At 42.4% G+C, this 26,033-nt stretch overlaps 1 protein-coding gene across 2 annotated transcripts in view; it reads left to right on the top strand.

Annotated features, from left to right (window-relative positions):
• The window catches only part of SLC23A1 (solute carrier family 23 member 1), a 434,941-nt gene that overhangs the window by 282,998 nt on the left and 125,910 nt on the right, over nucleotides 1-26,033 (top strand). For both annotated transcript variants that reach the window (XM_040442715.1, XM_040442724.1), the window contains exon 8: nucleotides 18,735-18,891. In XM_040442715.1, coding sequence (XP_040298649.1) covers nucleotides 18,735-18,891 — 157 coding nt within the window. The remainder of the gene's footprint in view (nucleotides 1-18,734; nucleotides 18,892-26,033) is intronic.

Raw genomic sequence — 26,033 nt, 5'->3', positions numbered from 1 at the left:
GACTTTCCCGAGGGGAACACCAGGTCGCTACCTCTTGAGGAGGATTGGCACATGAGGCAGCTAATCCAGGCGGATCGAGAGGTACCTCAGCAAGGTACAAGAGGTATATAGGTGAACAGGGCACTCAAGGATAGCTGCGACCGTGTATTTAAGGCAAAGATGAGCTTTATTGATAATATAAATATATTTGATGCATATAACAATCAAGAATGCAGTAGAATAAATAGGTTATTAACAAATAAATATAATGAATATTCGACAGAGCAAAGGCTATTATTCGATTAATCAGCAAATATTCAATAGTCCAATATTGTAAATCTTGGATCCAATGATTGTGAACATCCAAAGACTTGTTTGCAATAAGTCTATTCGTTTTTTACTTTCATATTGAGACAACAGTCATATGCTTTGCAGTTATTCAAATAGTCGCGGCGGCGTCCCGCCAAAGCGACGTGAATGGCAGCAACTCACTGCTGAAAAGCTTGCAAGCGAATTAAGTCCATTACCTTTGTATCGACCAAGTGTTCGTCCGAAATAATCACAAGAGCCTTCAAGTGTACTTACTCCCAGGATCTGCCTTTAGATATTTGTAGCAGTATTCAATCAGGAGATTAAAGCCGGCTCTCTGTTCGGTTATGGTCGATTTAATGGTAAGGTAGGTTTTTCAGTACAAAGATGGGGTGTAGCACCAGACGCGTTTCGGGGTCCAACCCCTTCCTCAGTGGTATGCTTCACCCCATCTATAACCCCTCTTTTATACTGGATGTTACTTGTTTAACTTGGTCTCAATCCAATCTTCATTTCCTGTCTGTTGGTACTCAGGTGTTCCACATTGTATCACAATCACAAAGAGAGATGTCAGATGTGGAAACTAAAAAATACTTTTGCTGACTCTTGCAATGCATCATATTTCTGCAATTTCACCCAGTTATATACTTTAAATTTCTACATCCATTGATGCAAAAAACTCATCTGGACACCATGCGTTTTTAATACGGTTTCCATGCGTTTTTCGCATTTTCACTTAAATAAAGGTACATATTGCCCATCAACAATATATATTAATTTTAAAACATTGAGAACAATATCAAATACCATTTCTGTCTGTGATACTCTGGTATTCCACATTATATCACAATCACAAAAAGAAATGTCATATATGGAAGATAAAAAATAAAATGTCATATGTGGAACCTAAAAAATGCTTTTGCTGGCTTTTGCAATTCATCACATTTCTGCAATTTCACCCAGTTATATACTTTAAATTTCTGCATCTATTGATGCAAAAAACGCATATGGACACCATGCGTTTTTGATGCGTTTTTTGATGCGGTTTCCATGCGTTTTTTTTTTTTGTTTGTTTTTTTTTTGCATTTTCACTTAAATAAAGGCACATATTGCCCATCCACAATATATCTTAGTTTTAAAACATTAAGAACAATATCAAATACCACTAAAAGTCTCTATTACAACTTTAAAAGGGAAATATAGACAGGATGATAATCTACCAAATGACTCCTAAATAAATATGTTAAAATGCACAAATTCTATAAAACTGTCAATATAGACATAAAAGATATAAAAATGATTCATGTTAATACGAGGGATGTGTTAGGGGGGGCGCCCACGTCTAGAGGAAAAACCGACTGTAATATAAACAGTCAGTTAAACGTCGAAACGTCGGCGCCCACCAATTACTTATAAGAATCCAAAGAGTTCAAACTCTGCATTGAGTCCTCTTGGTATCAGAGTATCGAATTCAAAGATTCGCTTGGTTTCAAGTCTCGACATCCTTTCAATATGGTTGCCACCTCTCCATTCTTTCTCCACTTTATCAATGGCTAAAAACCTCAAACCTGAGGGATCCTGATTATGTGTAATTTTAAAGTGGTATGATAGCGAATGGTTCTCAAATCCCTTCCGTATATTATTTATATGCTCCGAAATACGTTTTTTTAAAGATCTTTTAGTTCTGCCTATGTATAATAATTTACACGGGCATTCCATAGCGTAAATAACATTCTCTGAATTGCACGTTAGACAATCCTTTATTAGATGACGATGATTGTTATTAATGGACACCAATTCGTTGGTTCTTTTTTGGAAAGATGTTAGTTTGCAGTTCCTACAGGTACCACACCTAAAAAAGCCCTGTAGACCTATCCAACTTGAAATGGTGGATTCCCTATTTAATTGTTTTTTCACCGTAGGGGCCACTTTTATACTTAAATTAGGTGCCTTTGTAAAGGAGATTTTTGGATTAACCGGCATTAAGGTTCCTATAATCTTGTCCTTTTGTAACAAATGCCAATGTTTGGTCACAATTTGGCGTATTTTTTTATAATCGTCACTAAAGGGCAAGATTAAACGTAATATTTCTTGGGGAGGGTCCACAGATTGTGTCTTCTCCCCAAAAAAGGATTTCCTATCCATATTGTTAACTTGCTCCAATGCTTTATCCAAAATTCCTGTGGGGTAGTTCTTCTCCAAAAATTTATCTCTCATCTCGTCAACCTCCAACTTATATTGGGTTTCCAATGTGCAATTCCTCTTAATTCTTCGGAATTGTCCTTGTGGGATATTTGATAACCAGCTAGGCAGGTGACAACTGTTAAATAAGATGTAACTGTTTTTGGCGGTAGGTTTAATGAAAGTACTGCATACTATATCTTGATTCACAATGCTAATATTCAAGTCCAGGTATTCTACTTTTTCCTGGCTTGTTACCCCTGTGAATTTGAGGTTTCTATCATTAGAATTAATATCTTTCAAAAATAATTGTAGACTCTCATCACCACTTTGCCAAACAAACAGGATGTCATCAATATAGCGTTGCCAGAGCACCAGGTCCATCCCCAGCTTGGGCTGTATGATCTGCCGTTCCCACTCTGCCATAAACAAATTGGCATAGCTGGGGGCGAACCTGGTGCCCATGGCGGTCCCCTGTGTTTGTAAGTAAAAATTCCCCTCAAAATTAAAATAATTGTGATTTAAAATGAAGTCTATCCCTTCAATTATAAACTCAATTTGTTCCACTCCTAGTCTACCTTCCAATGTAAGTTGGGACCTAACAGCCTGTTTACCCTTATCATGCTCTATTATTGTATATAGAGATTGTATATCCAAGGATCCCATAATCCAGGTGTCCTTAAATTTCAATTTCTCCACTATTTGAATAATTTGTGTGGTGTCTTTTGTATATGACTCTATTTTTTGAACCCTGGGCTGCAACATTTGATCTATATACTGAGATAGATTTGACGTAAGGGATCCTATTCCTGACACTATAGGTCGGCCTGGAGGATTTTCTTGGTCCTTGTGTACTTTTGGTACACAATAAAACATAGGTATACGCGGAGTTTTATTCAATAAAAATTTGTGTTCCTCATCTGTTAAAAGTCCTTTCTTATAACCTCTATTACAAAATGCTAAAAGTTCTAAATAAAATTGGTTAGTAGGGTCACTTGGTAGTCTACAGTATGTATTTGTATCCTGTAACTGTCTGAGACATTCTGTGTTATATTTCTGAATGTCCTGGATCACAATGGATCCTCCCTTATCCGCTGGACGTATTACTATATTTGCCTCTTTCTGTAAAGTTTTTAGAGCTTTTATTTCATCATTTGTCAAATTATTCCGTCTATATTTGGTGCTATTCTTTATTTTCCGTATATCGCTTTCTACGCATTTTTTAAAACTTGCCATTTCGTGACTGATCTCGTTTCTTGGGTATTTCTTGGACCTATTTTTACAAGTTGTATGTACATATTGGTCACCATTATCGATATCTCTTGTAACTGGATTTTTAAGGAAATACTTTTTAAGGCACAAACGCCTATATAGGGTAAATATAGGGACAATATTAGAGGAATCACAGGATGTGGTGAGTAGAGAAAGGCCACATAATTTGAATAAATACACAATACCAACACATAATCGGTTTGAAGCACTTGAAGAGAGGCAGTTTTTTTTAGACAGGACCCCACCACACCACAGGACACGGACAAGACACATACCACAACAAGAAGAATCACAGGTACACAATACCAATCACCAGGGGGACCATCAATACAATTTGAGGAACAGGCCTCAAACATTTCATATACCATATCACCAACAAGTAGACAAATCACAACGCCATCACGTCCCTCATCAGGAACACTACACTGCACAGCAGAATCACTATCAACAACCTTATTACCCAAAAAGGATAAAATCGTACGAGGGAGACAGACCAAAATACGGAGAGGAGGAAGGAAGAAAAAGGGGGCACCGCAGATAAATCAAGAGCCAATAGAAAATGATTCTATTATTAATTTGAGCTCTACAACCCTCACAGAATCTCAAAAACAACTATTGAATAAGGGTCTGAAATTTGCCCCCACAATCACCCTTAACAAATTTGATACGTTTATAGGGGTGGAGAAGTTTATAAGGCGTTTGTGCCTTAAAAAGTATTTCCTTAAAAATCCAGTTACAAGAGATATCGATAATGGTGACCAATATGTACATACAACTTGTAAAAATAGGTCCAAGAAATACCCAAGAAACGAGATCAGTCACGAAATGGCAAGTTTTAAAAAATGCGTAGAAAGCGATATACGGAAAATAAAGAATAGCACCAAATATAGACGGAATAATTTGACAAATGATGAAATAAAAGCTCTAAAAACTTTACAGAAAGAGGCAAATATAGTAATACGTCCAGCGGATAAGGGAGGATCCATTGTGATCCAGGACATTCAGAAATATAACACAGAATGTCTCAGACAGTTACAGGATACAAATACATACTGTAGACTACCAAGTGACCCTACTAACCAATTTTATTTAGAACTTTTAGCATTTTGTAATAGAGGTTATAAGAAAGGACCTTTAACAGATGAGGAACACAAATTTTTATTGAATAAAACTCCGCGTATACCTATGTTTTATTGTGTACCAAAAGTACACAAGGACCAAGAAAATCCTCCAGGCCGACCTATAGTGTCAGGAATAGGATCCCTTACGTCAAATCTATCTCAGTATATAGATCAAATGTTGCAGCCCAGGGTTCAAAAAATAGAGTCATATACAAAAGACACCACACAAATTATTCAAATAGTGGAGAAATTGAAATTTAAGGACACCTGGATTATGGGATCCTTGGATATACAATCTCTATATACAATAATAGAGCATGATAAGGGTAAACAGGCTGTTAGGTCCCAACTTACATTGGAAGGTAGACTAGGAGTGGAACAAATTGAGTTTATAATTGAAGGGATAGACTTCATTTTAAATCACAATTATTTTAATTTTGAGGGGAATTTTTACTTACAAACACAGGGGACCGCCATGGGCACCAGGTTCGCCCCCAGCTATGCCAATTTGTTTATGGCAGAGTGGGAACGGCAGATCATACAGCCCAAGCTGGGGACGGACCTGGTGCTCTGGCAACGCTATATTGATGACATCCTGTTTGTTTGGCAAAGTGGTGATGAGAGTCTACAATTATTTTTGAAAGATATTAATTCTAATGATAGAAACCTCAAATTCACAGGGGTAACAAGCCAGGAAAAAGTAGAATACCTGGACTTGAATATTAGCATTGTGAATCAAGATATAGTATGCAGTACTTTCATTAAACCTACCGCCAAAAACAGTTACATCTTATTTAACAGTTGTCACCTGCCTAGCTGGTTATCAAATATCCCACAAGGACAATTCCGAAGAATTAAGAGGAATTGCACATTGGAAACCCAATATAAGTTGGAGGTTGACGAGATGAGAGATAAATTTTTGGAGAAGAACTACCCCACAGGAATTTTGGATAAAGCATTGGAGCAAGTTAACAATATGGATAGGAAATCCTTTTTTGGGGAGAAGACACAATCTGTGGACCCTCCCCAAGAAATATTACGTTTAATCTTGCCCTTTAGTGACGATTATAAAAAAATACGCCAAATTGTGACCAAACATTGGCATTTGTTACAAAAGGACAAGATTATAGGAACCTTAATGCCGGTTAATCCAAAAATCTCCTTTACAAAGGCACCTAATTTAAGTATAAAAGTGGCCCCTACGGTGAAAAAACAATTAAATAGGGAATCCACCATTTCAAGTTGGATAGGTCTACAGGGCTTTTTTAGGTGTGGTACCTGTAGGAACTGCAAACTAACATCTTTCCAAAAAAGAACCAACGAATTGGTGTCCATTAATAACAATCATCGTCATCTAATAAAGGATTGTCTAACGTGCAATTCAGAGAATGTTATTTACGCTATGGAATGCCCGTGTAAATTATTATACATAGGCAGAACTAAAAGATCTTTAAAAAAACGTATTTCGGAGCATATAAATAATATACGGAAGGGATTTGAGAACCATTCGCTATCATACCACTTTAAAATTACACATAATCAGGATCCCTCAGGTTTGAGGTTTTTAGCCATTGATAAAGTGGAGAAAGAATGGAGAGGTGGCAACCATATTGAAAGGATGTCGAGACTTGAAACCAAGCGAATCTTTGAATTCGATACTCTGATACCAAGAGGACTCAATGCAGAGTTTGAACTCTTTGGATTCTTATAAGTAATTGGTGGGCGCCGACGTTTCGACGTTTAACTGACTGTTTATATTACAGTCGGTTTTTCCTCTAGACGTGGGCGCCCCCCCTAACACATCCCTCGTATTAACATGAATCATTTTTATATCTTTTATGTCTATATTGACAGTTTTATAGAATTTGTGCATTTTAACATATTTATTTAGGAGTCATTTGGTAGATTATCATCCTGTCTATATTTCCCTTTTAAAGTTGTAATAGAGACTTTTAGTGGTATTTGATATTGTTCTTAATGTTTTAAAACTAAGATATATTGTGGATGGGCAATATGTGCCTTTATTTAAGTGAAAATGCAAAAAAAAAAAAAAAAAAAAAAAAGCATGGAAACCGCATCAAAAAACGCATCAAAAACGCATGGTGTCCATATGCGTTTTTTGCATCAATAGATGCAGAAATTTAAAGTATATAACTGGGTGAAATTGCAGAAATGTGATGAATTGCAAAAGCCAGCAAAAGCATTTTTTAGGTTCCACATATGACATTTTATTTTTTATCTTCCATATATGACATTTCTTTTTGTGATTGTGATATAATGTGGAATACCAGAGTATCACAGACAGAAATGGTATTTGATATTGTTCTCAATGTTTTAAAATTAATATATATTGTTGATGGGCAATATGTACCTTTATTTAAGTGAAAATGCGAAAAACGCATGGAAACCGTATTAAAAACGCATGGTGTCCAGATGCGTTTTTTGCATCAATGGATGTAGAAATTTAAAGTATATAACTGGGTGAAATTGCAGAAATATGATGCATTGCAAGAGTCAGCAAAAGTATTTTTTAGTTTCCACATCTGACATCTCTCTTTGTGATTGTGATACAATGTGGAACACCTGAGTACCAACAGACAGGAAATGAAGATTGGATTGAGACCAAGTTAAACAAGTAACATCCAGTATAAAAGAGGGGTTATAGATGGGGTGAAGCATACCACTGAGGAAGGGGTTGGACCCCGAAACGCGTCTGGTGCTACACCCCATCTTTGTACTGAAAAACCTACCTTACCATTAAATCGACCATAACCGAACAGAGAGCCGGCTTTAATCTCCTGATTGAATACTGCTACAAATATCTAAAGGCAGATCCTGGGAGTAAGTACACTTGAAGGCTCTTGTGATTATTTCGGACGAACACTTGGTCGATACAAAGGTAATGGACTTAATTCGCTTGCAAGCTTTTCAGCAGTGAGTTGCTGCCATTCACGTCGCTTTGGCGGGACGCCGCCGCGACTATTTGAATAACTGCAAAGCATATGACTGTTGTCTCAATATGAAAGTAAAAAACGAATAGACTTATTGCAAACAAGTCTTTGGATGTTCACAATCATTGGATCCAAGATTTACAATATTGGACTATTGAATATTTGCTGATTAATCGAATAATAGCCTTTGCTCTGTCGAATATTCATTATATTTATTTGTTAATAACCTATTTATTCTACTGCATTCTTGATTGTTATATGCATCAAATATATTTATATTATCAATAAAGCTCATCTTTGCCTTAAATACACGGTCGCAGCTATCCTTGAGTGCCCTGTTCACCTATATACGTATATGCTTTTCCAAATTGAGTGAGTGGCCTCAATTTACAGGAGCACCTGGTGTCGTTTGAGTGTTCTTAGTGCGACATCTTACTCAATTTTACAAGGTACAAGAGGTGCAGACGTTGTCAGCAGGCCGAGTCGTAACCAGGAGCAACAGTGCAGTACTGAAGGATGAGGCAGAGGCGAAGTCAAACAGGCAATAGGTCAGGGCAGGCGGCATAGGTACAGGTCAGGCAATCCGAATCGGCAACAGGAGAGTCAAGGCAAGCAGGCAGGGATCAAACAGGTAGCAGAGTCCAGGAATACAGGCATGAGTCAGGAACACAATCAGATATCAGGAACCTTAACAGGACACAAGGACCTTGACACTGAGGCATCTGGGAAGGGGGCTGAGCCACTTATATATGTGCAGGATGGCTAGGATTGGTCAGCGAGGTCACATGACCTCACCCATAAAGCATAGGAAGAGACTCGCCGGCCCTTATGGGAGTGCTGCAGGGAACAAGCAGCAAGCATGCTGTAGCCAGGGCTGAGAGGAAACTGTGGAGCAGATCCCAGAACAATAGTACCTACACAGACAGAGCCCAGGACTGCAGCGGTGAATAGGAAGCACTGGCAGCAGATCACTGCTGAACATGGTTCGTGGGACCACGGTGGTAAACAGGTGAACAACGGCGCACAGCAGTGTCTGTTGCAGATACTACAAATTTTAGGGTCTTTACATTCTTTTTAACATAACTCAATCCTTTAATCCCTAATTGTGTAAATAGGGTGAAATTGCGGCCTGATACTACAAATTTTGGGTGTTTACGTTCTTTCATCCTACTGCTATTTTACACTTACAGTTACTGTTATAGAACAGTATGTCCGACACACAGGTGCCAGGCCCTTCTAAGGAAACAGGCAGTGTCCAAAATGTTTGTGTAGCTGGCAGAAATGGCAGCACAAGAAGTGGGAGGTGGTAGCAGAAGTTGCAGCGACAGGCCAGAGCTGCTAGTGTCATCCAGCAGTCATGTTTTGACCAGCAACCCAGATGTCCTTGAATGGTTAATTTGGTCTTCAACATCATCTCAAGTGACATCAGACACCCCCAGCCAGGAGTTGGTGGGTTCCTCTGACACCACGCTTAGTTGACATGGTCCAGAAACAAGCTCTGTTCCCCCACCTGTCCTTAACCTGCCTCTTTCATTTTCTGTTCTTTCTGCTTGGGAAGTATTGTAGGCCATCAGCTTGGCTTTTCAGTGAGGATATGTTTATTGAAGACAGTCAACCGCTACTGCCTAGCCAAGCTGTGTAGAAGAGATCCACTGCTTCCTCTGGTAAGCGGGCAAGTAGCGACAATGAGAGTTGTGTGGAAGCAGGTGTGTCAGGCATGTGTCCCTGAGACTAGTGAGGGTGACATCAGTGACATGCAGACAGTAGTACAAGATGATGTAGCTGATCATATGTGGGAGCCAGGTGAAGAGGGGGCTTCATCATCATCATCACTGGCCGGGGTTGTCAGCACAAAGTGGTGGGTGAAAAATGCCATACTTGTCAGTGTGGGAATTTTTCATCAAGTCAAAGGAGGACGTCAGCGTGGCAGTTTGCAGAATCTGTTGGCAGAAGGTGAAGCGTGGCCAGGGTGCCAGTGTTAACACCATGGTCCTGCGTCAACACATGCAGCGTTACCATAAATTGGCCTGGGTGCTAATGTAGTGGTACAGCCAGACGCAGCAACTGCTGCATCTCCCAGCCTTCCCATCATCTACTGGTCCTGATGCTCCTCCTACTCCTCGTCACCCGTTTCGCCAGTAATCAATCACTGAGACGATTGAAAAAAGAAAAACAGTATGGGTGCACTCAGCAGAACATGCTCCTGGCCAAGTTTCTGGTACTACAAGCCCTCCTTTTCCATGTGGTGAACTGTCCACCTTTCATAGAATGTTGTGCCAAAAAGGCTGAAAAACCCCTGCACACATATGTTGAACAGAAAGTGGGCCAGTCCTTGAGTATGACGGTGTCTGCTAAAGTTTATGGCAGTGCTGACGTGTAGAGCTGCAATTATGGTCAAGGACAATATATGTCCTTTACAGACCGGGGGTAAATGTGGTTACTGCACAGCCACACCACCAACTTGGCCAGGTGACTGCACTGCGGCCTCCTCATTCTCAAGCTGTGAGTCCTGCGCCAATGTCCTCCTCTGAATCCTCATCCTCAACCTTGTCCTCAGACTCCAGCATACCACCTATGCAGAGCATGAGGTGTCATGCTGCTCTGCACTTGGTTTGCCTGGGTGAATGGAGTCACATTGGGGAGGAACTGCTCCACGTTCTTCAAGAGGAAAATGAATCCTGGCTCTCTCTTCGCTAACTGAAAATCAGAACCATGGTCACCGACAATGGAAAGAACATTGTGTCTGTGCTGCATCAAGGTGAGCTGACCCATGCGTCCTGCATGGCACAAGTCTTTTATTCTGGTTGTAATGCGGTTCCTGAAGTCTTCCACCCAACTGCAATACATCTTGAAAATGGCCAGGAAACTGTGCATGCACATCAGCCACTCTTACACTGCAAAACATGCCCTCCTTGAGCTGCAAAGGCAGAATAGGAATCCACAACATTACCTAATATGCAACATTTACACCCATTGAAACTCCACCCTACACATGTTGGACAGACTTTATGAGCAGAGGAACGCCGTAAACTATTTATTCTGGCCACCTGCTTCAGCCACTATTATGATGCTGTCACCCGCCTCATGTTACACATCTGCTGCCACCTTCTCCTACTGCCACCCACGATCTTGTGCTGTTACTGCCACTGCTGTTGCCTACAACCTTCCCACTTTGTGACTTGGCCACTATGTTGACTACTCAGGCTGTTGTCAGATGCCATCCTCACCACTCTGTGACTGGGCCATTTTGTTGACTCCTTATATGGTTGCCACCCTCACCACTCTGTGACTGGGCCACTATGTTGACTCCTCGTGCGATTGCCACCCTCACCATTCTGTGACTGGGCCACTATGTTGACTTGTCATGCGGTTGCCACCCTCACCACTCTGTGACTGGGCCATTGTGTTGACTCCTCATGCTGTTGCCACCCTCACCACTCTGTGACTGGGCCACTATATTGACTCCTTATGCAGTTACCATCATCACCACTCTGTACTGGGTCACTGTGTTGGGCCAAAATGAAATTTCGCACAGGGCACCAATTATCTTGAGGCTGGACCTGGCTGCCCTGCACTGTCCTGATTTCATACAGTGTCAGGACATATTGCATGCACTATGACCTGCCTCTGCAGGCAGCTAGGTGATGGAGAAGCATGGCGAAGAAAAGATCAGAAGCGAATAATGCAGGGGAGAATGTTGGACCTAGAGAGTGGTGGCAGAGCAGGAGTGGTAAGTTAATTTATCTATTTTAAGGTCTGATCTGAGGTCGGATACTTGAGGGTCTGACATTGAGGTCTAATGGGGGTCTGATATGGGGGCAGAGTTCTGCCATGGAGTTCTGATCTGAGGTCTGATGCCAGGTTCTGACATGGAGGTCTAAAAGGGGTCTCACATAGAGGTCTAATGGGGATCTGAGTTGATGTCTGATATTGGGGGGGGGATTAAAAGGGGTTATTTTTGTACTGGCACATATTAGGGGGCATTTTTTAACTGGCACACATTATATGGGGCACTGTTAACACGATGCACTCTGGGAGATATTTATTTCTATTGGTGGGACTTTGGGGAGCATTATTACTGTGGGCGGTCAACCGGCACAGTATCAGCTTAGCACAATTATTTTTGGGGGACATTATCTTTACACTATTAGTGTCAGGGACACTATTTGCTGGGCACAGTGAATTTTTTTATGGCACTGTGTGCCAATAATTATTGAAGAGGGCCCTATCTGTATGGTATTAGTATTTTCAGGGGGACTGTTTATGCAGTATAGTATTGGGAGTGGCAGGATGGGGTGTTGAGAAGATGTGAGGATGACGGAAACTAAAATGTCTGTTTGTCAAATTCTGCAGAGACGAGAGATGGCTGAAAGAAATCATCATGGCGGTCTGGTCTGACTAGAGAAGATGAGAAAAGAGAATATCTGCATCAGAGGAGACATCACTGGATGTAAGAGGTTTGTGACACTTTATTACTGTATGTTATGTTTTCCAACTTTGTCTTTAACAGTAGGGCTGGAGGGAAGGGGTTAAGTTGAGAATTTGGCATGGGGGGTGTTGCTGTTTCCATTTTTACCTCAGGCAGCAGAAAGGGTACTTGCTCCTCTGTCCCTTGCCACAAAGCTCTAAAGGGAAGGGGGGCTCAAGCTAAACTATTGCACCAGGGCCCATGAGTCTTTAGCTATGACCCTGGTTGCCACTCTCTCCACTCTGTGACTGGGTCATTTGGTTGACTCCTCATGTGGTTACCATCCTCGCCACTCTGTGACTGGACTACTATGTTGACTCCTCACCCTCACCACTCTGTGACGGGGCAATTTTGTTGACTCCTCATGCAGTTGCCACCCTCGCCACTCTGAGACTGGACCATTAGTGTGACACTGTTGACCTCACCATTTATTTACCCATATTCTGATCTGCCATAAGGACGGAAAAATGAGAAGCACAATGGATCCTGTATTTGGAGCATCTGTAAGGCGTTTATCACATGGTCCCTATTTTGCATCAGAATATGCTCATGATTTGGAAACCAAAAGCAGGAGTGGGTACAAAACACAGAAAACATGCAAATATTCCAATCACGTTTCATCTCTGTTTTGGATCCACTCCTATTTTTATTTTTTTGGCCTTAGCAATACTGATCGATTACTGAGCAAATGCTGACCCTGTGAAGGCAGAGGCACAAACACAGGATCCGTTTTTTTGGGGTTCTTCTTGCGACGGATCAGAAGAAGGGAAAAATAAACAGTGACATCAACACAAACTTACTGCTGACACCCTCTTCACTCTGTCATGGGGCCACTATTTGTTTCAGCGTGTAACAGAACAGGTTCGGAAGAAATCTATGTGGAGCCAGCTGACGACGGTATAAAAGGAGTGCGTTCTTTCACTCTATAGTACAATCTTGGGCAACTGCACAGTTCTTTTTACCTGACCCTAACATTGACCTGTAAGGCTGAGCTCACACTTGAGTTATTTGGTCAGTTTTGGCCCATAACTGACCAAATAAGTGAAATGTGAAGTGATTCTAAGAGTAATGCCTGTCAACTGTCTGTCATACTGACACATAGTAACTGTTTCGCTACCACCGTAGACTATCTATGCATGTTTCTGCAATGTAGTTTTGTACATCGACATATGGGCTCTCTTTAGCCAGGAAATAGCTGATTTTTAACGTGCTTTGTCAGGAATACATTCGGATTGAAACAAAAATGTTTTGGGAAAATTCGGCGAAGCATCCAAATTGAATTTTTGACAAATTCGCTCATCTCTAATAACAATGTTTTTAAAATCAGTTTTGAATAACTTGATGGGTTTAATTTCTTAAATAGGTTGGTTTCTACTACGTAATCCTCACAAAGTTACTTCAAAACTCAATTGGTCTTTAAAAAATTGGATTTTGGAAATTTCCTTAAAAATGTAAACATTCGCATAAAAAAATCTAAGCCTTCTAACGTCCTAAAAAAAAATGACATTCACAAATTATTCAAACATAAATTAAATGGTGAATGTTAATAGCTACTTAATATGTATCACTATCTGTCTTAAAAGCAGGGAAATTCAAATTTAGAAAATAGCGAATTTTTCTAAATTTTCCATGCATTTTGTATTTTGTTTATAAGTAAAGGTAAAATATATCGACTCAAATTTACCTTCAACATCAAGTAGATTACCGTATTTTTCGCTTTATAAGACACATCTGATGATAAGACGCACCTAGGTGTTAAGGGGACAATAAGAAAAAAATATTTTTCATTAGACCTCAGATCAGGCCAGAAATCAGACACCCAATGTTAATCAGACCCACAATGTTAAGAAGGCCCTTAATCAGACCTCAGATGAGACCCCTAATGTTAATAAGACCTCAGATCAGCCTCCCATGCCTCAGATCAGCCCCCCATGCCATTTATCAGCCCCCATGCCTCAGATCAGCCCCCCATGCCATTTATCAGCCCCCATGCCATCTATGAGCCACACTGCCATTTATGAGCCACCATAGAAATCTATGTGGAATCAACTTATAACGGATCTCCTGGCACCCCGACCAGGTACCTCCGTTGATGGATGCTCCTAGTGCTTCCCGAGGACTCCAAGCACTCCACTCGACACCATAACTGCCACAGACCCCACAAACCGCCGAAGCTTGGTTGAGGTCTCGTTATCTCCTACCCACCCTGGACCTACGACAAGACTCCAGGCTCCAGTGGGTGAACCTCTCCTAAATTCAGAGAGCAGGAACAGCTCTTACAAGAGCTAGTAGTTAGAGCCAGGGGAGTATAGCAAATCTTCAGCGTATAGCAATCCCCAGTGTCGATCAGTTACCCAAACACCAGCCTCAACATGATGAAGGGTAAAACAGGAACTCTTTTTATTGAAGATCAACTCAGTATATATACAGTTCAAGAAGTCTAACAACATAACGCAATCAACCATGAACAACATGCAAACCGACATCTTCACCCCCTCCATAATGAATGAATAGGGATGGAGGAGACACATGTGATGGGATTATCTCCTGAGTGTATCATAGGGTGATCTACTCATCTAGGAGTCGGCTGCTCTTATAGTCAGCTATCTTAATCCCATCACTAACACAATCCGTGGGAGTCTCAGTGCAGAGTTAACCCTTTTTGTGTTGCTGAATCTACACCATGCACCTTTAATGGGCAATAGGAAATATGTGGCATATAAATTCCACACATAAATCAGGGTTCATAGTTCCTTGTAACCCCAAAAGGTCTGAGGGGGTCTCCATAGTTCTGTGTCCATAGTCCGTAGGAAGGAGGCTGGCCCGTCAGTTCAGTCCGTCACACAGCTGATGATGGTGTAAAAGGAGTGCGCTCTTTCGCGCTATAGTAGGATCTTGGGCCTCTGCACAGTTCTTTATACCTGGCGCTAAAATTTACCTGTAATTTGGTCATTTTTGGCCCCATAAGTGCCCAAGTAAGTGAAGTGTGCAGTGATTCTAAGAGCGACGCCTGTCATCTGTGTGTCAATCTGTGTTGCAAACGGACCGTATCGAATTTTTCAGAAATTCGCTCATTTCTAATCAGAAGTAAAGAAGAACTCTGTGAAAGACACTTCTTGTTATTCCAATACACAGTTTGTCATGACCTTAGGCAGGGAAACACACTCATACGATGAGCCCCAACTTGCACCAAACCCGCTGTCCTTGCCTACTTGCAGAGCAAGTCCTAAATGGATAGTCCACAACTAGTTGACCGTCCCTATACTGATAAGTGTACGGAACCAAACCAAGCATACGCAGTAAAAACTGCAGAGACCTGTTCACACTACTGGAACCCAACACACAGAGAATTGTAGTACAGAAATGGGTCAAAAGCTAGGTGGTCAATACAGTACCAAATCACAGGAGAGTGATCAACAATATCCAAGCCAAGAGTCAAACCAGATGGGAAACTGGGTAAAAAAATCATTAAGTCCAGGTGGCTCTTTGGTCACAGGGCTGGTGACCCATGGTCTGTGGCTTAGCATCCCCATCTCAACATCTTCTTTTGGTCACTCATGTAGACTGGCAGAGTCTCCTCTTGTAAGCACTGATCCCCAACTACAGAACATTAGGGGCTCTGACTGCTCTCCTTATATTCCATTTCTACCTAAACTTTAACCTTCTAGTGGAGTGGAGAAACTCGGCAAAAACAGATACATTGTTACACTTTTTGTCTCTCATAGACTTAGATTAGAGCTTCAGTGATACTCAATGGCAATGACACCACAGTTTTTCCAGAAAAAAAACAAAAAACATGTTTTCAGACATAACAACATTGCTAAACCAGACATTCAAAAGGTAGTAAACAAGTCTGGCTTTTTCCTTCCAAAACATGCTCTTCTTTAAACCTTATGGTAGCTGTTTAAATTAGCAACTTCACATTATTAGATAGAAAGTCCCATAAAACTCTCAATGTTCATTAAGCCTTTCCACAGTGCTGTGCAAATACATTGCAAATGAACAGGATATATATCACAACAAATATATTAAACATATGGCATATAACCATGTATACAAAATGAAGAGAAGAATGAGAAGGATCAATAATGTAGTATTAAATCGTGTCTACGATTTAAACCATTCGCAATGCAGGAGCCCATTTGAAAAATCCAGTACGATTCTCTATTCAGCAGTTTCTTCCTGTGATCACCTCCTCTGATCGGAGGGTTAATTCTTTCCAAACCATGCACCTTCATTCCCTTTGTACAGCCTCCATGAACTGCCGCATAGTATGAACTAGCGGCAGAGACGTTTCTGGTTAAAGTATGTGGTATATCGGAAACGTGTCTGCAGATTCTGGTTTTAAGACTATTTGAAGTACAGCCAATGTATTGGAGGCAGCACAGGGTACAAGTAATACAATACACTGTAGTTTTGCAATTAATGTATTGTATGATGTGAAATGTTTTATTGAGAGCAGTAGAACAAACGCGGTCACCAACCTACCAGCCAAGACAAATCCGTCATGAACTCCATTGAAAGTCAACGGGAGACGGATCAGTTTTCTATTGTGCCAGATTGTGTCAGAGAAAACGGATCCATCCCTATTGACTTACATTGTTTGCCAGGACGGATCCGTTTGGCTCAGTTTCATCAAGCGGACAGCAAAACGTTGCATTCAGTTGAGATGCAGTGTGTCCATTTACAATGCAGATTGAATAAACAGTGAGATCTTGGCTGCACGATACTTGAAGCAGCTGCGTCGCAACCACAATGTGACTGTACCATGTGATTATTATCTTAAATGCCACAGTCAACATTGACCACAGCATCTACGGGTTATGTGGCTAGGATTCTGTACCTGTGTGATCTCCTTGATGTTCATGTATGCCATGTTGTGAGAATTCCTTTCTACTCATGATATACATGCATATAGAAAGAAAAAGGATTAATAAGTTAGTTAAGTAAGTGCATAAAAGTGGAACGCTAGTGGTTTTCAGTAACTCCATGGTTGTTCAGCTTTCTGTCTCTCCTAGCAGTCTACAAAACCTTTTTATAATGCTGAGCTTGCCGCTATACAAGGAAAACATACCCAGACACTTTGCAGGTCACTACAACTAGAGGCATACAGCCACAGTTTATGCATTTGCAGTCAGGAAATGGGAGATCAAAGTATGCTGATCTCCATCGTCAAACACAGCAGTTAGAGGCATGGTGATGGATGATGCGGATCTGATCAGTCATGCGAAGCCCCTCTCAGCTGATTCAATCCATGCTGTCTGCCCTACTATGCATCATGAGTCTTCCAGCCCTGTGCTTTCGTTTGTCATGTAGATCTCATTAGTTATCGCGACATCTGGTTTGATATGGAGGCAGTGACGTTTAACCCATGCATCAGGCCACTGGGTCATATGATGCATGGATGAAACGCCACTGCTGTTTCCAGTCATTGGCTGCAGAAGCCCGGTGACCAGCGGCAAACTGGATGTTGACACAGTGAGACCAGAGGGTGCCTGAGCTTTAAAGGGAACCTGTCACATAAAAAATGCATCTACACCCACCAGCAGTACCTCATAGTAGCCTGTTAATAATCATATGTTTCATCTTGTTGTCTGATGCTGCATAAGTTAAAAAAAAACACAGTTTTATTCTCCATCAGCGATATAGTGCCGGCCAGCTTGAATTCAAGAGGGCAACGGCCTCCTTGCTTCAAGTCAAGGTAACCACACCCCCTAACCGTCCCCTCTTGCCTGAGAGTGACAGCCTGCAGCGCGGGCGAGATTCCCCAAGTCTCGCGCATGCACGATGCACTCTCTCTAGTAATGCGCTATCCCATCCCCTGGTGCCGCTGTTACCCGGGTTTCAGTGGCATAATGTGCATGCGCGAGACTTGGGGAATCGCGGCCGTGCTGCAGGCTGTCACTCTCAGGCAAGAGGGGACGGTTAGGGGGTGTGGTTACCTTGACTTGAAGCAAGCAGGCCGCTGCCCCCTTGACTTCAAGCTGGCCGTCACTATAGCGCTGATGGAGAATAAAACGGCGTTTTTTTAACTTATGCAGCATCGGACAACAGGATGAAACATATGATTATTAACAAGCTGCGGGCTACTATGAGGTACTGCTGGAAGGTGTAGATCCATTTTTGAGGTGACAGGTTCCCGTGTTTTAAGTCTAGTCCAGCCTGCCTGCCGCATCTGTATCTTCACTACCACCTTGCCAGACCAGCAGGGGCAACAGAGTGGTGGGGGATTTAAAAACAATTTTAATTTTATTGTTTTAGGCATTGGTAGAAAACATTTTTATCCTGAACCTGGACATCTTTAAATTTCTGTGTTTTTTTTCAGGGCTAATCATTCTTGTTATCCAGATTCCTTCAAATGTGAAACATTTTTCTTCCTGTGTCAATTACCAAGAAGCTTTAAGATATAAAAATGTGGAAAAAAAACATCATATTCATTTTTCTTCATTTCAGATTATTATGGCTATAATGTTATCATGGTTGTTGTGCTATATTTTGACCCAGACTGGTGTGTTCCCGTCAGATAGTAAAGCATATGGATTTAAAGCAAGAACTGATGCAAGAGGAGAAATAATGTCCAGTTCGCCATGGTTCCGTTTTCCATACCCATGTATGTATGAAATTACAAGCTAGAAAACCTTTTTCTTATAAATCTTCTGACCCATTCCTCTTTAAAATGTATGCCTACATTGACAACTGGGCTTTACCATTACTCAACAAGATGTTTCCATATACAGTCTAAAGCTGGCAACACTGAACAGTGATTCTGGAGGTATACACCTCCTGGCAAAGAAGATGGTAGCACCCAATTGTCAATTGATTCATACATTTTCATTAGGAATAGGAAGGGAACATCACATTGCAGAATTCTAAGAAAAGATGCTCCATAATTACTATTTTGGGGAATGTAATTGTTTACCAAAACTTGAGAGGTGCAAAGTATTTTTTTTAGATTTAATTAACTTGTACCTTTTAATCATGTTTAGAACTTTTCAGTCTAAATGTACATATAAATGATGATTCAGCATCTCTGTTTTAGTGTTGAGCGCGAATATGCAAAAAGCTAATTTTTATCGCAAATATCGGCACTTCAAGAATATTTAGAACATAGTGATATATATTCGTAATTTTGAATATTCTAGATTTTTCATCAGTAACCTCCCTTCTTGCTTGTGGGCCAATGAGAAGGCTGCAATGTCTTTATCTGAGCTTAGCAACATCCCTATCAACCAATAGAAAAGTTGCCTAGCAGCTACTGTCTAGCCAGGATCTGGAGGAGAGATCTGCCACTTCCTCCGGTAGGCGGGCAAGTAGTGATGATGAGAGTCACATGGGAGCTGGTGTTGCGAGTGGTCAGACTCCTGGGCCTCAGACAGTTGAGGGGACATCAGTGACATGCAGACAGTAGCAGATGATGATATAGCGATCGCCCTTGGGAGCCGGGTGAATAAGTGGCTTCATTATCATCAGTAGAAGAGGGTGGCAGCTTGCGCGTGAGGCAGTGGTTGAGCCAGTATGGTGGTAGCGTGGCTGTGAGTCAGTAGGGTGGCAGCAGTGGGAGGTCGGGAGCCAAACGTACCCAAGGTAGACTGCCTGGTTTGCAGGAGTCTACCTGACTGGAAAGTAGCTGTGCAAGGGTTCACCGAGGCAGTGGTAGCAGGGAGTCAGCGTGGAGTGTTGGGGGGAAAATGCCATACTCGGCGGTCTTGCCTGGGTGCCAATGTTGGCATCACGGCCCTTCGTCAACACATGCAGCATCACCATAAAGTGGCATTGGAAAACTGTTGTGCTAATGTACTGGTCCAGCCTGCCACAGGAACCATTGCATCACCCAGTGACCTGAACCCCTTTTCCTGCAGTCAAGGCTCCACCACCTCAGCCAAAAGGGAGCTGTCTGTCCTTCCCATCATTTACTGGTCCTGATACTCCTGCTTCTCATCCTCCTACTCCTCGTCAGTCATTTTGTCAGCAATCGATCATCAAAGTGATTGCCAAGCTACAACAGTATGCGTGCACTCATCTAACGGCGCAGAAGCTGAACGTGCTCCTGGCCAAGTTGCTTGTACTGCAGTCCCTACCTTTCCAAGTGGAGGACTCTGCACCTTTCAGAGAACTGATGGCTTGTACCGAGCTGATGTGGAGAGTCCCAAGCCATCATTTCTTTGCGAAAAAGGCAGTACCAGCCATGCACACCTATGTTGAACAGAAAGTGGGCCAGTCCTTCAGCCTGTTGGTGTCTGCGCCGACGTGTGGACCTGTAACTATGGTCAGGGACAATACATGTCCTTTTACAGCCCACTGAGTAAATGTGATTCTTGTCCAGCCACACTAGCAACTTGTTCAGGTGACATCGCGAATATCGGCACTTCAAGAATATTTAGAATATAGTGATATATATTCGTAATTTTGAATATTCTAGATTTTTTTTCATCAGTGACCTCCCTTCTTGGGCCAATGAGAAGGCTGCAATGTCTTTGTCTGAGCTTAGCAGCATCCCTATCAACCAATAGAAAAGTTGCCTACCCCTTACTATATAAGAACCTCCCCGGCAGCTTTTTTCTAAAGTTGATTGCAGTTATGAAAGAGACAGCAGTGTCATTGCTGTGCTCTGTGCTTTGTTGTATTACATTAGACAGTTAACTTATATATATAATTCATATAGTTAGGGGGAGATAGTCAATGTAGGTTAGATTGATCTATAGTGTAGCTGATAGGTTCTGCTGTCCATACATACACTCACCTAAAGAATTATTAGGAACACCATACTAATACGGTGTTGGACCCCCTTTTGCCTTCAGAACTGCCTTAATTCTATGTGGCATTGATTCAACAAGGTGCTCATAGCATTCTTTAGAAATGTTGGCCCATATTGATAGGATAGCATCTTGCAGTTGATGGAGATTTGAGGGATGCACATCCAGGGCATGAAGCTCCCGTTCCACCACATCCCAAAGATGCTCTATTGGGTTGAGATCTGGTGACACTGGGGGCCATTTTAGTACAGTGAACTCATTGTCATGTTCAAGAAACCAATTTGAAATGATTCGGGCTTTGTGACATGGTGCATTATCCTGCTGGAAGTAGCCATCAGAGGATGGATACATGTTCTCATTCTGTTTACACCAAATTCGAACTCTACCATTTGAATGTCTCAACAGAAATCGAGACTCATCAAACCAGGCAACAGCCCAATTTTGGTGAGCTTGTGCAAATTGTAGCCTCTTTTTCCTATTTGTAGTTGAGATGAGTGGTACCCGGTGGGGTCTTCTGCTGTTGTAGCCCATCCGCCTCAAGGTTGTGCGTGTTGTGGCTTCACAAATGCTTTGCTGCATACCTCGGTTGTAACGAGTGGTTATTTCAGTCAACGTTGCTCTTCTATCAGCTTGAATCAGTCGGCCCATTCTCCTCTGACCTCTAGCATCCACAAGGCATTTTTGCCCATAGGACTGCCGCATACTGGATGTTTTTCCCTTCTCACACCATTCTTTGTAAACCCTAGTAATGGTTGTGCGTGAAAATCCCAGTAACTGAGCAGATTGTGAAATACTCAGAACGGCCCGTCTGGCACCAACAACCATGCCACGCTCAAAATTGCTTAAATCACCTTTCTTTCCCATTCTGACATTCAGTTTGGAGTTCAGGAGATTGTCTTGACCAGGACCACACCCCTAAATGCATTGAAGCAACTGCCATGTGATTGGTTGACTAGATAATTGCATTAATGAGAAATAGAACAGGTGTTCCTAAAAATTCTTTAGGTGAGTGTACATGCTACAGACATAGTGCTGTGATGTCACGAGTTGCATGTTTTGCCCAAAAAAATGTTCATCATTAATTGCCAAAAATTTGCAAGGGGAAATATATTGGAGCACTCTATCTGCATATAAAGCTATTGTATTGTTCTGCTGTGCCAACCATTTTCTCCAGTCTCAGGAAACTTATACCAGCTTGAAAAATGTAGCATAAGTGACCCACGCCTGTATTTTGCACGCATTGCGCGAATATTACATTGCCGATTTTCGCAATCAAGAATATAATCTCGAATTCGCAAATATATGACGAATATTCTACAAAATATTCGTGAAATATTGTGAATTCAAATATTGCCCCTGCCGCTCATCATTACTCTGTTTACAGAAATAATTTTAATGTAGATTTCACATATTCAGACTTCAATCAGCTGTATTTGTACTCTTAGTGAAAGAAGACCTATTGTAAAGACCTTTTTTAATAAAAGTAAAAAAAAAATAGAAATGTGATCCATAGTTTATGACAGTGCCAACATACAAGTCTTTTTGTGGCAGATATTACCTCTATTATAGCTCAGTGAGAAGTAATCTCAGGTCATCAGGATGAGAAGAAAAGTTCGTACCAGAATTGTCTATTTAGCCCTATTTAGTGACCAAAAACTTTATTTTGAAGCAATAGGTTGACAATAGGGATGAGCGAACCCGAACTGTATAGTTCGGGTTCGTACCGAATTTTGGGGTGTCCGTGACACGGACCCGAACCCGAACATTTTCGTAAAAGTCCGGGTTCGGGTTCGGTGTTCGGCGCTTTCTTGGCGCTTTTTGAAAGGCTGCAAAGCAGCCAATCAACAAGCGTCATACTACTTGCCCCAAGAGGCCATCACAGCCTTGCCTACTATTGGCATGGCTGTGATTGGCCAGTGCAGCATGTGACCCAGCCTCTATATAAGCTTGGGTCACGTAGCGCTGCACGTCACTCTGCTGATTCAAGCATAGGGAGAGGTTGCTGCTGCGACGTTAGGGCGAGATTAGGCAGATTAACTCCTCCAAAAGACTTCATTCTGTGATCGATCTGCAGCTGTGGATCATTGAAGTGCTAATATCGACTTGCTCACTTTTTTGAGGCTGCCCAGAGCGTTTTTAGATCACTTTTTTCTGGGGTGATCGGCGGCCATTTTGTGACTTGTGGTGCGCCAGCACAAGCTATCACCAAGTGTATTTAACCATCAATAGTGTGGTTATTTTATGCTATATCCTACATCAGCTGCAGGCTGAGCCTGTGTCACCGAAGTGCATTTAACCATCAACAGTCTGGTTATTTTTTGGCCATATACTACATCAGCTGCAGGCTGATCCTGTGTCACCCAAGTGCATTTAACCATCAATAGTGTGGTTATTTTTTGGCCATATACTACATCAGGGGCAAGTTGAGCCTGTCACCCAGCGCCTAAAAAATAGACCTGACATTTCTATTCAACCAAATCTGTACTGTTTTAGCTGGTCAAGTTATTTGTAGTGACCGTAAAAGCACACTTTTTGTTCTGGGTTGAAAAACTATTCCCAAATTTGCCATTCTCAAAATAACTAGTTTCTGGTATATGAGGCCTACTTGAAATCTATCCCAAAAAGGATATCTTACATTGAAGGTGCTGATAGTGTCATTCAGAAAAACCAAAGACACACGCTACCGTGCAGATAGAAGTCTGATTCTGTGATTAAACCTATACCTGTCACACAGCGCAAAAAAAAAACAGGCCTGACATTTCTATTCAACCAAATCTGTACTGTTTTAGCTGGTCAAGTTATTTGTAGTGACCGTAAAAGCACACTTTTTGTTAAGGGTTGAAAAACTATTCCCAAATTTGCCATTCACAAAATAACTAGTTTTTGGTATATGAGGCCTACTTGAAATCTATCCCAAAAAGGATATCTTACATTGAAGGTGCTGATAGTGTCATTCAGAAAAACCTAAGACACACGCTACCGTGCAGATAGAAGTCTAATTCTGTGATTAAACCTATACCTGTCACATAGCGCAAAAAAAAAACAGGCCTGACATTTCTATTCAACCAAATCTGTACTGTTTTAGCTGGTCAAGTTATTTGTAGTCACCGTAAAAGCACACTTTTTGTTCTGGGTTGAAAAACTATTCCCAAATTTGCCATTCTCAAAATTGTGGTGAACGGGAACAATGAGGAAAATATCTAATAAGGAACGCGGACGTGGACATGGTCGTGGTGGTGTTAGTGGACCCTCTGGTGCTGGGAGAGGACGTGGCTGTTCTGCCACAGCCACACGTCCTAGTGAACCAACTACCTCAGGTCCCAGTAGCCAGCAGAATTTACAGCGATATTTGGTGGGGCCCAATGCCGTTCTAAGGATGGTAAGGCCTGAGCAGGTACAGGCATTAGTCAATTGGGTGGCCGACAGTGGATCCAGCACGTTCACATTATCTCCCACCCAGTCTTCTGCAGAAAGCGCACAGATGGCGCATGAAAACCAAGCCCATCGGTCTGTCACATCACCCCCATGCATATCAGGGAAACTGTCTGAGCCTCAAGTTATGCAGCAGTCTCTTATGCTGTTTGAAGACTCTGCTGCCAGGGTTTCCCAAGGGCATCCACCTAGCCCTTCCCCAGGGGTGGAAGAGATAGAATGCACTAACGCACAACCACTTATTTTTCCTGATGATGAGGACATGGGAATACCACCTCAGCACGTCTCTGATGATGACGAAACACAGGTGCCAACTGCTGCGTCTTTCTGCAGTGTGCAGACTGAACAGGAGGTCAGGGATCAAGACTGGGTGGAAGACGATGCAGGGGACGATGAGGTCCTAGACCCCACATGGAATGAAGGTCGTGCCACTGACTTTCACAGTTCGGAGGAAGAGGCATTGGTGAGACCGAGCCAACAGCGTAGCAAAAGAGAGAGCAGTGGGCAAAATCAGAACACCCGCCGCCAAGAGACTCCGCCTGCTACTGACCGCCGCCATCTGGGACCGAGCACCCCAAAGGCAGCTTCAAGGAGTTCCCTGGCATGGCACTTCTTCAAACAATGTGCTGACGACAAGACCCGAGTGGTTTGCACGCTGTGCCATCAGAGCCTGAAGCGAGGCATTAACGTTCTGAACCTTAGCACAACCTGCATGACCAGGCACCTGCATGCAAAGCATGAACTGCAGTGGAGTAAACACCTTAAAAACAAGGAAGTCACTCAGGCTCCCCCTGCTACCTCTTCTGCTGCTGCCGCCTCGGCCTCTTCTGCTGCTGCCGCTGCCTCGGCCTCTTCTGCTGCTGCTGCCGCCGCCTCGGCCTCTTCCTCTGCCTCTGGAGGAACGTTGGCACCTTCCGCCCAGCAAACATGGGATGTACCACCAACACCACCACCTGCGTCACCAAGCATCTCAACCATGTCACACGGCAGCGTTCAGCTCTCCATTTCACAAACATTTGGGAGAAAGCGTAAATTCCCACCTAGCCACCCTCGATCCCTGGCCCTGAATGCCAGCATTTCTAAACTACTGGCCTATGAAATGCTGTCATTTAGGCTGGTGGACACACACAGCTTCAAACAGCTCATGTCACTTGCTGTCCCACAGTATGTTGTTCCCAGCCGCCACTACTTCTCCAAGAGAGCCGTGCCTTCCCTGCACAAACAAGTGTCCGATAAAATCAAGTGTGCACTGCGCAACCCCATCTGTGGCAAGGTCCATCTAACCACAGATACGTGGACCAGTAAGCACGGCCAGGGACGCTATATCTCCCTAACTGCACACTAGGTAAATGTAGTGGCGGCTGGGCCCCAGGCGGAGAGCTGTTTGGCGCACGTCCTTCCGCCGCCAAGGATCGCAGGGCAACATTCTTTGCCTCCTGTCTCCTCCTCCTCCTACTCAGCTTCCTCCTCCTCTTCTTCCACCTGCTCATCCAGTCAGCCACACACCTTCACCACCAACTTCAGCACAGCACGGGGTAAACGTCAGCAGGCCATTCTGAGACTCATA

The sequence above is a fragment of the Bufo bufo genome, chromosome 1 (genome assembly GCF_905171765.1).
Source record: "Bufo bufo chromosome 1, aBufBuf1.1, whole genome shotgun sequence".
Lineage (NCBI taxonomy): Eukaryota > Metazoa > Chordata > Amphibia > Anura > Bufonidae > Bufo > Bufo bufo.
The sequence above is the reverse complement of the archived record's forward strand: the minus strand, read 5'-3'. Positions and strand labels throughout refer to the sequence as shown.